This window comes from Phocoena sinus, chromosome 2, assembly GCF_008692025.1.
Source record: "Phocoena sinus isolate mPhoSin1 chromosome 2, mPhoSin1.pri, whole genome shotgun sequence".
NCBI lineage: Eukaryota > Metazoa > Chordata > Mammalia > Artiodactyla > Phocoenidae > Phocoena > Phocoena sinus.
In genome coordinates this window covers 7,082,189-7,096,906 of record NC_045764.1, presented here as the reverse complement: position 1 = coordinate 7,096,906, position 14,718 = coordinate 7,082,189, and the positions used below count along the sequence as shown (strand labels likewise).

The following is a 14,718-nucleotide window of genomic DNA, read 5'->3' as shown; positions in this document are numbered from 1 at the left end:
TCCCCCCACCATGTGGAAGAAAATACAAGATGTTTTATATACTCCAATATACATATTTGAGACACACACGGGATGACAAGGAGTGAGTTGCGTACCAGCTTGGCGATGATGAGCGCGTCGTTCATGAGGTCCAGCAGCGGCGTCTCTGTGTGGATATTGTAGAAGGAGTAGGCGGCTTTGAGGCTCTTGTGGGCGGGGTGATGCATGACTGTGGAGGGGAGCGTGTAGAAGCTCAGGAAGTCAGTTAGTTTACCACTGGAGTTCTAAAGAACAAAGGCAATGTCAGGTAAACATCTCCTTGAACAAGTTTCATCCAGGCATCTCAGCTCACATCTTGATCTCTGACTTGCACCACAGCTTTCCGTTAGAATGAAAAGCAACAGCTCATGCTCCGCTCTCCAAGTCTGATGTGGAGCCGCTTACCATATGCTGGGCAGAGGCCAAGGAAGAGCGTGGAGCTGTGCCTCAGCCTAAGGGCTCGTCAGCAACTGGCATCAAGTTCTTAAGAAGTAGAATGTTCTAAAAGGAACGCTCTCTGGTTGACTAATGCGTCTCTCTAGACTTATGGGACAGTGATAAAAGTAAATTCATTGTTTTTGCAGGAATAAGAGCACCAAGGATTAGAAGGCTACCTTTTCCAACTAAAGGATACTGTATAATAATCTTCTTGGCACAAGGCAGGAATTGTATCAGCTTAAAGTGAAGTTGGATAGGATTTGGAAGCTGTTTTTTTAGAAGCTTGTAAAAAGGCACTGGTACTGCACCAAAATATATGTGTGTGAATAACTGAGAAAATCTGAAGCTATCAAAAATAAAAAGGGATGTGAAAGATGGTGTTTGTTTTGTCATCACAGGTACACTTTCAATACAAGAAATTAGCCAATATTGTTTGCATTGTTTCTATTACCTGCAGTGACCTATGCAAGTCTGCATATAATTCAAACCATGATGTATTTGAAGTATACAGCTGTGGAGGCTAGACCACATATGCCATTGCTAATATTTGTTTTAGCAGAAAATTCCAGAGGATGTATTATCTGGTTTTTGAGTGCTTCTGATTCATTAAACCTTTTTTTCAGACATTATGAAATTAAAGATGTTAAGCAAAAGTGAGAGATGGGTTAAAGACCTAAGTTTTCAGCTTTATTAAGGATTTTCAACTTGAAAAACACCACAGCAGAAATTAGAGGAAAAAAAAAATCACTGGATGAGCTCAATAGTAGAGTGGAGATGACAGAGGATAGAATCACTGAACTTGAATTTACCCAATCTGAAACAACAGAGAGAAAACAGAGTGAAAAAAAAAAAAAAAAAAGAATTAAGCCTCAGGGATCTGTGGGGCAGTAACAAGATTCACCATTCATATCATTGGAGTCCCAGAGGGAAAGAAGAAAATATGGGGCTGAAAGAGACAATGGCTGAAAACTTCCCAAATTTGGCAAAACGGACATAGTAGATTCAAGAAGCCATGTGAATTCTAACAGGATAAACCCAAAGAAGTCCACACCAAGACACATCATAATGAAATTTCCAAAAACTAAAGACAGAGAAAGATCTTGAAAGTAGCCACAGAGAAACAACACATTACCTATGGGTAAATACTAATTCAAATGACAGCAGACTGCTCACCTGAAACCACAGAGGCCAGAAGCAAGTGGCACAAGAGCTGAAAGAAAAGAACCATCCACCATGAATTCTGTATCTGGCGAAACTTTCTTCAGGAAAGAAGGGGAAATAAGCACATTCTCAGACAAATGAAAACTAAAAGAATTTGTTGCTAGCAGACATACCTTTAAGACTGGACGAAGTACATTCTTCAAATAGAAAGGAAATCATAAAAGAAAGCATCATGGGCTTCCCTGGTGGCACAGTGGTTGAGAGTCTGCCTGCCGATGCAGGGGACACGGGTTCGTGTCCCGGCCCGGGAAGATCCCACATGCGGTGGAGCGGCTGGGCCCGTGAGCCATGGCCGCTGAGCCTGCGCATCCGGAGCCTGTGCTCCGCAACGGGAGAGACCACAACAGTGAGAGGCCCGCGTACCGCATTAAAAAAAGAGAAAAAAAAAAAAAAAGAAAGCATCATGGAGCATCAGAAAGGAAGGAAGGAAGAAGGAAGAGAAATCTGGGTACATACTTTGAGCTATGCTTCTTCTCATGAGTTTTATAAATGACTCGATGATTGAAACAAAAATTATGACACCATCTGATACTCAAGACAGTGATATTTAAATAATGAGACTGTACAGTAGAAACTAACACAATATGGTAAAGCAATTTTACTCTAATAAAGATGTGAAAAAAAATGATGAAAAAGTAAAGAGAAGTAAAGTCACTTGAAGTGGTACAACATGGATACCAGAAGACTGTGATAAGTCACATCTGTATATTGTAATACCCAGAGCAACCATCATGAGACCTACACAGATATACCCAAATGCACTATAAATAAATCAAGACATCCAAAAATGTTCAAGGAACAGGAAGGCAAGGAAACAGAAACAGAGGGACGGAAACCAGAAGTAACAAACAGAAAACATGTATTATAATATAGAAGACTTAAGCTCTAATATATCAATAATCATCAAATGTAAATGGCCAAAAAACACCAATCAAAAGATTCTGGCAGAGTGGATAAGGAAACATGGCCCAAATATATACTGTTTACAAGAAATTCACTTCAAATTCAATGACAGAGATGGGTTGAAAGTAAAAGGACTGAAACAGATATACCATACAAACATGAATTTTAAAAAAGGAGTGGCTATACACATATACCTCAGAGATACTGTGGGTTTGGTTCCAGACCCCTCAATAAAGCGAATATTGCAATAAAGCGTGTCACATGAATTTTTTTGTTTTCCCAGTTTATATGAAACTTTTGTTCACACTATATTGTAGTCTGTTAAGTATGCAATAGCATTATGCCTAGAAAACAATGTACATACCTTAATTTAAAAACACTTTATTGCTAAAAAATGCTAACCGTCATTTGAACTTTCAGCGAGTAGAAGTAGTAACATCAAAGATCACCATAACAAATCTAACCATAATGAAAAAGTTTGAAATACCAAAATGTGACACAGAGAAACAAAGTGAGAAAACGCTGTTGGAAAAAATGACACCAACAGACTTGCTGGACACAGGGTTACCACAAACTTTCGATTTGTAAAAAATGCAGTATCTGCTTAGTACAATAAAGCAACGTGCAATACAACGAGGTCTGCCTGTATTAATATACAAGGAAGTAGACTTCAGAGCAAAGAGAACTACTGAAGACAAAGAGGGGTATTACATGATGATAAAATGATCAATCCACTAGAAACTCATGCAGGTCCAATATGTATAAGTACCAAACAAGACCCTCCAGAGACATCAAGAAAAACTGACAGAACTGAAGGGGAAAAAGACAAATCCACAGTTATAGTTGGGGACTTCCACACCCCTCTCATTAACTGACAGAACTACCAGAATTAAATAAGGGCTATGACTACAGATTTTGTAGCCATTAAAAGGGAATACTATGAACAACTTTATTCTTACAAATTTGACAATTTAGAAGAAGCAGACCAATTCTTCTAAACTGTATTAAAACTCAAACAAGATGAACAGTCCTATAATCATAAAAGAAAGTGAATTCATTATTCCAACACAAAAGAATTCTCTAAGGTCAGATGGTTTCAACTGGAGAATTCTAGCAAACATTTAAGGAATTAATACCAATTCTATATAATTTCTTCTAGAAAACAGAAGAGGAGGTCATACTTCCCAACTCATCTTATGAGGCCAGTAGTATCTTGATACCAAAACCAAACAAAGACAGTACAAAAAAAGAAACTGCAGACCAGTATCTCTCATGAACTCAGCAAATACTCAACAAAATATCAGCACTCCAAATCCAATAATGTATAAAAATTATATACCATAACCAAGTGGATAATTTTTCTAGGTATGCAAGGGTGGTCAAACATTTGAAAATCAATAAATGAACAGACTGAAGAAGAAAAATCATGATTGTATGAATTGAAGCAGAAAAAGCACTGGACAAAATCCAACACCCATTTATAATAAGAACTCTCAACAAGTTGGGAATTTTCTCAAATCAGTAAGGAGCTTCCATGAAAAACCTACAGCTAACATCACGGAATAAGATTCATGGGGTAAGACTGAATGCTTTTCCCCTAATAACAGGAACAAGGCAAGGATGTTGATGTTTACCACTCTGATTCAATAAAGTACTAGAATATCTAGCCCCTGCAATAAGGCAAGATAAAGGAAGAAACAGCATACACATGGGAAGGGAAGAAATAAAACTGACCCTATTTGTAGATGACACAATTGTCTATGTGGAAATCCCAAGAAATCTCCAAGTAAATTCCTGGAACTAATAAGTGATTTCAGCAAGCCTGCAGGATACAAGAGCAACAAAGAAAAACCAATTACATTTCTACATACTAAAAATGAACATGTGGAAACCAAAATTAAAAACACAATACCATTTATAATCACTCCAAGGAAATGAAGTATTTAGGTAAACACTTTAAAAAATATATACAGGATCTGGATGCTGAAAATTACAGAATGCTGACAAAATAAATTTTAGAAGACCTAAATAAATGGAGACATACCATGTTCATGGATTGGAAGACTTGTTAATTCTCCCTAAATTAATCTACAGAGTTAATGTAATTCTTATCAAAATCCCAGCAAGGTCTTTTGTAGATAACGACAAGCTTATTCTAAAATTTACATGCAAAGGCAACAGAACTAGATTAGCTAAAATAATCTTGACAAAGAAGAATAAAGTGGGAGGAATCACTCTACCTGGTATCAAGGCTTACTATACAATTACAGTAATTAAGACAATGTGGTATTGGTGAGGAAATAGACACAGAGATCAATGGAACAGAATAGAGAACCCAGAAATGGACCACAATACAAAGTATCAGTATTCAGGCTATAGAAAACTTTGACAGGGAATTCCCTGGTGGTCCAGTGTTTAAGACCTGGTGCTCTCACTTCCAGGGGCCCAGGTTCTATCCCTGGTTGGGGAACTAAGATCCTGCAAGCTGCACCGCATGGCCAAAAAACAAACAAACAAAAAACCAAAAAAAACCTTTTACAAATCAAGAAGACAAGGGTTGAGTGAAGTGGTTGAATTATGCCATCTTGAACAAAGGCAGTTCAGTTCCAACCAGTTTTGCAAAAGCAAAACAATATTAAACTTTGGGACACATCCCTCTCAGATGAGATCATCCAAACTGGCCTTTTCAAAACTAAGAAAAGCAATTAGTCACACAGACAACAACAGAGCAGATCAGAACCCTGATTCCCCATGATTAAGTAGTAAAAGTGTGCTCTTCTGCCAGGAATGGAAGCTGTAAGAACAGCTGGTTCTGAAAGGGTGAGCAGGAAGCTGGTTCAGAAGCACTGAGTCATGCGGGCAGGAAGGGAATGGACACTTTATGATCCTTCTGGAAAATGGACTCAGTTGCACAGTGTTCTCATACTTCTCTGTACTATCTTATCACCTTCTCTTTACCTCCACTACAAAAGTGTCAATGATGTGCTCCTGGGGGAGGAACCAGTGGGCTACTTCCTCTTCATCCATCACCGGGGCTAGATGAAACTGCTTCAGGTAACTGTTGGTTAGTTCTTGAACAGCTTTGATATCTCTTGGTTCCATTGGCCTCAAGCCTGAAGTTTTTGTAACCTGTTGGAGTGAAAACAAAACCAGTTGGGACAGGCTTCCCTGGTGGCACAGTGGTTAAGAATCCGCCTGCCAATGCAGGGGACACGGGTTCGAGCCCTGGTCCAGGAACATCCCACATGCTGCAGAGCAACTAAGCCCGTACGCCACAACTACTGAGCCTGTGCTCTAGAGCCCGTGAGACACAACTACTGAGCCTGTGCACCGCAACTACTGAAGTCCACGTGCCTACAGCCTGTGCTCCGCAACAAGAGAAGCCACCGTAATGAGAAGCCCGCGCACAGCAACGAAGAGTAGCCCTTGCTCGCCGCCACTAGAGAAAGCCTACTTGCAGCAATGAAGACCCAACACGGCCAAAAAAATAAAATAAAATAAATTTATTAAAAGAAAAAAAGTTGGGAGGTTTAAATAAGAGGAGTAAACAAACTTGGCACCAAAGCATGATCCCCAGACCAGCAATATTAGCATCCCATGGGAGCTTGTCAGAACTGCAGAATCTTGGGCCCACCACAGACCTACCAAGTCAGGATGTGCAGTTTCACAAGATCCCCTGGTGATTCGTATACACATAAAGCTTGAGAACCACTAGTTTAGAACATAAGCTACACGACATGTTCTGTCCTATCTTTGTGTACCAGGTCTTTGGTCAGTACTGCCCATGACCCAGACAAAACCAACGGGAACACTCCAAGTTCATCTATATCCCCATGCCAAGAACTTTAACAGCCTACATGATAGGGCAGAACAATCTCAGCATGTGTTCTGGAGGATCACGCTTTTAAGACTGCCACGTCTGACATTTTGAAAGCACAGTTGAAAATGGCTGAGAAACTTTTTGTCCAATAGCCTGTGGAAAAAATGTAGCTCTTCTGTTCTCGTGAGAATAAAAATGAAAGAAAAGTAAAAATCATATCGGTCAGTATGGGAAGGGAAGCATTTTAATTGCCAAGAATGAATGGCTGGTTGCCAAGTAGTGGCCCTGGTCTCTCATGCCATCTTTTGATTAAAAGGTGATCAGAATAGGCATCTGAATCCATCATTCCAGAACATCAAAATTTCTACATTAGGCCATGGGAATAACAAACCCTCAAGGTCAGGACAAGTCCCCATTTGGATTTGTTCAAGTCTTATCCTTAAAAGAGCTCCAGACAGCAACTATAGGAAGTGTACAGACACCAGGATACTTGACAACAGAAGTGAGAAAGGTCACTACATTTGCTTGTTTGTACAAAGAAAAAACTTAATACAAATACGACTGCATTTTTCCAGTTAACTCGATATTTTTTTCTTGACGAAATATTGGATAAATTTTAAGTGACAAATAACTTGTATATAAATAGTGCTATTCCATCTTTTCTGTCCTAAATTGCCACTAAGTACTTTTAGAATTCTTTTTAAATTGAAGTAGAGTTGATTTATAATGTGCCAATCTCTGTTGTACAGCAAAGTGACTCAGTTATACATACATATACATTCTTTTTTTATATTCTTTTCCATTATGGTTTATCACAGGATATTGAATATAGTTCCCTGTGCTGTACATTAGGACCTTGTTGTTTATCTAAGTACTTTAAAATTAAAAACTGCCTTTAAAATTACATCATCACAATTCCTGCATGCCCCCAGACTAGTGGTAGGGGAGAAGACCAAGGTGGAAAATGGGTTTTCATCTTGAGTGTCATCTCTGATGGATGTTAGTAGTTGTGCTGAGGTTTCTAACGTTCTGTGACAAGAACTGCTGATTGATTACTGATTCACTTTGGGAGGAGATGGGCTTTGTGTCCTTAGCTGAGTATTTACTATGTGCCACTCAGTTATGATTTATGGAATCTACAAAGATGCAGTAATGCAGCTAAAATAGTTTAATATTCTAAACTGAGGGAATTTAAGTCCTTGACATTTAATAGAGAACTCATACTTTTAGTATTTCTGTGGATCTCAAAGCCAAAGGACCCGAAATCTCCAGGTCCCAGGTTCCACCCAAGGCTTAACCCTTGGTTAATAATGGCCTGAATAGGTGTTGAATGAATGAATGAATTCCTAGGTTTTTAGCACAACCATTTACCCAATAAGGTGAGGTGAAGGCGGCAGACACGGAAAACAGTCATTGTCAGCTCTGAAAAGATGATATTTCTAAAGCCTGGCATTTAAGTACAAGCCAGGAGTGAAACTGTATTTTTCTTTTGTTTCCCTAAGCCAATTTTAGTTATTCGGAGCATTTCTACACTGCGATTCATGGGAAGAGGAAACCTATGTGATTGCTAAATGGTGTTACATGAAATAAATATACATTTCTAAATGCTGGTAGGAAGGCCAAAGCCATACCAGATGTACACTGCAGTCATTTGAAAAGATTATTTTTTACTATGAGGATGACCTTGATACATTTTAAACAGCCCTTCTCAACATCAGATTGTTCTTTCTTTTGTTACTGGTTCAGTAAGAATCAATAATATCAAGCAATGAGATTAACTAATGAAAGCAACAGGATACATCTTCTCTGTTCATAGAGAACATTCAGAAATGAAGACTGAAGCTGGCCAACTCCTTTTTGGAGCAAAATATGCTTCTGCAGCATAGTTCTTATTCACTGAATTTTCATACTGTGTAATCACTAAAATCAACATCCTTTTTGCCCAGAAGACACCCTTAAAGCAGCCGTTCTCAAATATTTTGTTCTGGGACTTTGTTATGCTCTTAAAAATTATTCAGTACTCCCAAAGAGCTTTGCCTACGTGGGTTATATTTATCCGTATTTATCATATTAGAAACTAAATTAGAAATTAAAAAAAAAGAATATGTAAGCTCACATTCCATATAGCCTCTGGAAGACTGCATAGTGCACTTGTAAGACAATGAAATGAAAGATGCAAATTATACTTTTGTGTTTTATAAAAAACTGACTTCACAGGCCCCCCAAAGGTTTCTGGGAACCTCAAGGGATCCCTGGACCACACTTTGAGAACTGCTACCTCAGGTCTCTGAAGGTCAGAAAAATGGGTAATAGAATTTAGATAAGAAAGACTCAGTGAAAACAGTATTGTTTGGCAAACCGGCAGGGAGAAAACACATAAACTTGGTAATTTCCAAGCACTTCAAACAAGTTTTTACAGGAGCATTAAAGCAGGAGAGAACATCAGACTATATCCAGCTATAAAAACATATAAGGTCCTAGAAACAGGGGAAGAATATTTACTTTTGCTGATTAACAATGGCTTGTGTCTCAGAGCCTAAACTTGTTTCTTTCTAACATCAGAAAGTCACATCCTCTTCAAGAAATCTACAGAAGCACGAAATAAATTTTAAAATATAAAATTATATTTTAGGGAGTTCCCTGGTGGCCTAGTGGTTAGGATTCCGGGCTTTCACTACTGTGGCCCAGGTTCGATCCCTGGTCAGGGAACTGAGATCCTGCAAGCTGTGCAGCACGGCCAAAAAAAAAAAGAATCATATTTTATATAATAGCTGTTGTCTTCAGGAAGAGGTGGGGGAAATGCTATACCTAGATAAAAATCTCAGCTTTGGCATAATCTGAAAGAATCAAGTGGCAATGTTTTCTGAGACTTCAATAAAAAGCAGAAAACCTTCCAGTAACTGAGAAAATCTTAACTTACATAAACAAACTCTATTTCTGAATCAGATACTTTCCCACCATCCAACTAATATGCATTACTTGTTGGACTCTATATGCACTGAAATCTGTGTAAAATCTGCTTGTAAGTACATAAGGAAACAAAGCTCAGAGCCCTATTAAAACAGAAGCAGTGCCGTTCTCTGTCAAACTATGTGGTGTGAACTGATTTGGAGCTAAGATTCCATAGCAGAGATGTCAGCAATGATTATGATCATTTATTTGATTTAAGAAGGAGCAGTAGGACATTAAACACTAAAAAACATCGACATTTCCTAAATCGAGAACACCTGAGTCTTAGCATGTCTTCCCAGGCGTAAAGTTCTTGCAACAGAATGTAAAGACACTGGGAGATTAACCTGATTCCCGCTTTTTATCTGCTTCAAATTCCTTCACCTTGAAGAGCACCGACCAAAAAAAAAAAAAAAAAAAACCCCAGCGTGGTTTGGAAATTCTCAACACCAAATTAAAAACAAACCAACACTGAAAGGGTAGGAAACTGTGTTCCTCTTGGGAAGACCGTAGTCTCGCACGTAACAGTAGCTAATGGCATGGGCCCCGGGGATGGCTCTGTCCTGATTGGAAGACTCTGGGCAAATCAATCTGGTGTCTCAATGTCCTCTTCTGTGATTGGGGACAGTGGCCCGCCCTCTCTGATCGGTGTAGATAATAAATGTGATAATGGATGTTAACTGTCTGGCATAATGCTGGCTGCAATCAATGTTGACTTTTACAGTCAGACGTCCACAGCAAAGATGTAAAGCCGGCATGGTAAGCAGAAACGGGCCTGGCAAATCAGAAAACGAGATAGAATCAAAGAGCAAAAGCTGTATTCAGTAAGGTTCTTGTCTTTACGCTTCAAGGTACAAAAATGTTCTTAAATGATGCAGTTGCCAGCGGGGCCATCACCACCTGGGTGCTCGGGAGAGAAAGAGGTGGTCTGGTGTATGCTGCCTCGTCCAGCTTCCAACTCAGGAGCTGACACCATGGTGGCTGCTGGAAGCACCTTCCAATTTTCCAGTGTCTCTACTTGCATCTCTTCTATCTTCTCTCGCTCTTTTTTTTTTTTTTATTAATTTACTCTTTAGTTTTCTTTCCTTCCCTATGACTTAAAAGGAGGAAGGGAGGCTGGAACACACCAATGAGAGGTGTTTGGACCTTGACACTCATCCCTTCCTGCCTCAACCTGGTCTCTAATGACGGCACAGTGAGACGTCTGGTTGGACTGGGCCTTGGTGCCCCCAAGACAGTTGTGTTAGAGGTGAAGGTGGAGGCAAAGGGACCTCACAGGAGAAACACGGACGTCTAGGGCCTGCCTGCCAAGTCCTCCACTTATTAGTGACAGGCCCTGGTCTAAGCATCAACCTTCACAAGCCTCGGTCTTTGCATCTGTACGATGGGGATAAGAATACTGACTTCAAAAGGTGGTTGGAAGAATATACTGAACAATATACGTGACAGCACTTTATAAAATTCAACTTATTAGGGAAGAAAAAAGGCAATCACCATAGCAACATGGCCAGAAGAGGACAGCTCCACCAAGGAAACTAGGTTAACCACAACCAAGATGCCAAGGTCTGGTTTCACCACCAATGCCCGCCCGACCAGCAATTTATCACCAACTTGTCAAAACTTTGTTACCTATGAGTTGATGGATGCTTGTACAAAAATATGGAGGCTGATGGAAAAAGTCAAGTCAAAACTAACTTTCAGTACCTCTAATTCTAAGCATCCTGAATAAACCAACGACAGCTACTAAAATTCCTTATTCTTCATTCTATGTTAGGCAACTATGTGTAAGGGGGCACTTTCCTTACCCACAAGCTAGACAGATTTAGGCTCAAGAAACTTAAATCTGGGGAGACCAAAGGAGAACAGCATTCGCCCCTAGTGAAAAAAGGAGGCACGCCTCCAGTTCTTATTTCAACTCGCATACGGCAAAGTATTTGACAATTTGCAAGGAGGATGCTGAGAATCAATGGTGTCCTGTCTTAGCTGTGCACTGTGCCTCTCTTGTGCCTCTTTATTTCTCATGGCCACTTGCGCCTCTACATGACTCTGTCCCGCTCAGTGGCTCTGGGTCTCGGCCACTAGCAGAAATTATTTCTAGCTGATCGGTAAATTACGATGGTCATGATCATGGTGTGACCCCTCAGAGCAGTTTCCTGCATCTCCATTTCAGTGAACATGTCTCCATAAACTTACCTTCAATTCTGTCACCCCAACTTGAGGGGGCCTGGTCCTTCTTCCCCAGGACATGTGGACCCTCCTTCATTATGTCACCTGTGCTTTTCATTTATCTCTGTTCTGATCTACGTTCCCCCCTCTGTCCTTGACCTCACAGATAGGCAGTGAGTTCATTAGTTCAAGCCCCACTGTCTGCAACTACAGCTTAGGCAGAAGGGAGACAGTGCCTTCCAGGCCCTCTACCAGGTGATGAAGCCCCGGAATGACGACCCTGACATCTCCAACACCTGGTTTCCTTCACCTCCACTTTTCTCCTTATGAAATTCTGCCTGAGTCAGCAATTAGTTGATTCTGGTCTGTCATCAGAAAAAAGACATCAATTCCTGCAGCCGCTGATCACATGCATTTGGTAAACACACAACCGGCCCAAGACAAAAGGCGCTAGAGTTGGCTGCACCTTCCACAGGTGAAGTCCTCTCCTTCTTTGGGAAGAACATGGCTATATTGCACAAGAATCCCTCAATCGAGTTAAAATATCTACTACAACCCAAAAGAAAGAATAGCTCTGACGAAATCAAAACTTTACACGAAAGATCCCATCTTTGGCAGACAGATTCCACGATGGCCCCAGTGCTTCTAGGGTTCATGTCCTGGGGTTCATGTCCCCGCCATCCACTTGTCTCGAGTGTGGGTGGGGCCTGTGACTTGCTTATAACCAATGACATACAGCAACAGTGATTCCACTTTAATTGATTATGCAGGGTTCTAACTTCCATCTTGCTAGCAGATGCTCTCTGTAGACTCTCCTCACTAGGTTCGATGAAGCAAGCCGCTGTGCTGTAAGCTAAGCTATAGAGAACCCCAGCCGACCAGGAGCTGAGGCAGCCTCAGGCCGACGGCCAGCAAGGAACTGAGGACCCCAGGCCAACTGCCCACAGAGAACTCAAGGCTGCCAACAGCCACGTGAGCGTGGAAGTGGATGCATCCCCGGTCAAGTTTTCAGAGGAGGCCCCGACCCTGGCTGACACCTTGATGACAGCTTCATGAGAAACCCTGAAGCAAAGGCCTCAGCTAAGCAGTGCCTTGATTCCTGACCCACAGAACCCAAGAGATAGCCCATGTGTTGGTCTGAACTTCTACATTTGTGGTAATTTGTTATGCAGCGATAGATAATTCATTCACCATCTGAGCCCTGAATAAAGCTAAGACTGATAAGCACGTTTAAATTTCCACTTATTAAGAGACAACTTTTCACACTGGGAATTTACTAGTTTAAAAATATGCTAATTTAATGAGACATTATTTCCTCTCCCCGGGTTTCTTCTTTAAACCTTATTCCTTAGTTCCATGTGTTAAGATATCATCAGAAGCCTGAACTTTTCTTTCCTCTTCCTAAACAGAATATAAAGCCTCAAAATTTCAAAACTTACATGTCTGGAATTCAAGCCCTTCCAACCCCAAGCTGAAGAACTTTAAAAAGCCTTAAAAAAAAAAAAAAAACCCACTTCCTTTTTTCTGACCCCAGAGTTCTATGCAGTCTTTTTAGCTGCATATTCACATCCTCAGACCCATGAGCCAGTTTTTAGCTTCCTGCAAATAATTCTTTTCTACATTAAAAGTTTCAGTTATTAACAGCTTTGAAAAACTGCAAATCATTCTTACTTACATCTGGAAGTCTGTACAGCTTCATTGTTCTCTGCAAAGTCATATTTCTACTCAAGTGAGAAAATTTCACTTCTACCAATTTTCTGGGGTTTAGTGATCGATGCCAGTATCTGGAATACAATACAGATTTTAAGATCTAATCGATTTCTAACTCTCCAAGTTTTTAACCTTTGTCTAAGCTCAGCTGTTATAGAAGCAGTGAATGAACACTTATGTTGGGCCCAGTGCAGTGCTGGGTGCTGGCCCTCTTCCTATGCAATTATTTTATCTGTCATTTTTGACCTCTAAATGATGTCCCAGTTACGTTCCTTTGTTGTTTGTAACCGTCCATCTCTTTCAATAAAGAGAAATCTTAGAACTGCAGAAGGAATATTGACAATGCTCAGTCTGTAAGTATTGAATGAGCATCACAGATTCTAAGATGGCAAACCAAAAAGTTTAAAAACACGAAAAAACTCTCCTTAAGTTTAGTAGCCTTCACATTTATATAACGCACACCAAAGACAACTTTTTGAAAAACAAGCTTGAATTTCTTAAGTGTTTCTAGTTTAGATACTCGGATGAATGGTTATATTAAAATAACACCTGTGAAGTCTTATTTATTCTGTTTATTTATGAATAAGTTAATAGGAGAGAGTCATTTTACAGTTTTGTCTTTTATACTGTTTTCCTGAAGTTTCATCTTATTTGAGTCAATAAAAATAACAGAGGGAGATAAACTCTTTCTGATGCTCTAGGAATAGGTTATTCAAGTGACAATCTGATAAACAATTTTCTTACTAGATTAACCTTTGAAAGCTTGATAAGAGCAGATGAAGAAATAAAAACAGCTTTAGCGGGTTTTTCAGCTGATGTTTATCAAGCTTTCGGAGTAGCTCCTGATAGCACTGGTGTGACAGTGAGTGTTAGAGAAGGAAAGAAAATCGTACTACAGGGCATCTCGAGGTAACTGATGCCCTGGGTTTCCCAAGGCAGAGACTATTCTTTCAAGTGGAAGAGACACAGAAATGGAGATGTAGCACCATTAGTATACACGTGACTGTGGGGTTTACTGCGAGAATACTGGGCTAGTGGTTCTTGGTTCCATCTCCATCTCTGCTACCCACCAACCATATCATCACGGGTCAGCCAAAGTCCCTCTGGGTTACGCGGGTGGAGAATAATACTTGTTAGCAACATGGCAGGGAGGCTCAAAGCGTTAGGTACAGGTGACGTGCAAGATAAAGGTGGGACGCTATTACCTGCATGTGGCCACTGGCTTGGGAAGAACCACTCCAGCAGTATAAACGGCCTGGAAAATCCCTTCCAGGTTCACTCTTCTGGTTATTTCTCGAATCAACACTGGGGCTACCCGTTTGGATCTCAATTTCTTATGAACACAAAGGAAGTTGATTTCGACCATCTTCTTCACGCTAAGAAATAAAGGTGTTGAAAATTAGAGCCACCATTAAGACGAAAACATTTTCAAAAAACAAGACAACACCTATAACATTTCAAAGAATGAGAAACTGAAAGCCCTCCTTTGACAC

General features: G+C 40.2%; 1 protein-coding gene across 1 annotated transcript in view; it reads right to left on the bottom strand.

Annotated features, from left to right (window-relative positions):
* NMT2 (N-myristoyltransferase 2) overlaps positions 1-14,718 on the bottom strand; it is a 56,746-nt gene that overhangs the window by 4,509 nt on the left and 37,519 nt on the right. The window contains exons 7-10 of the mRNA XM_032622285.1: positions 14,431-14,601; positions 13,191-13,299; positions 5,539-5,709; positions 96-263 (exon numbers count right to left, since the gene is read on the bottom strand). Of these exons, the coding sequence (XP_032478176.1) occupies positions 96-263; positions 5,539-5,709; positions 13,191-13,299; positions 14,431-14,601 (619 nt within the window). The remainder of the gene's footprint in view (positions 1-95; positions 264-5,538; positions 5,710-13,190; positions 13,300-14,430; positions 14,602-14,718) is intronic.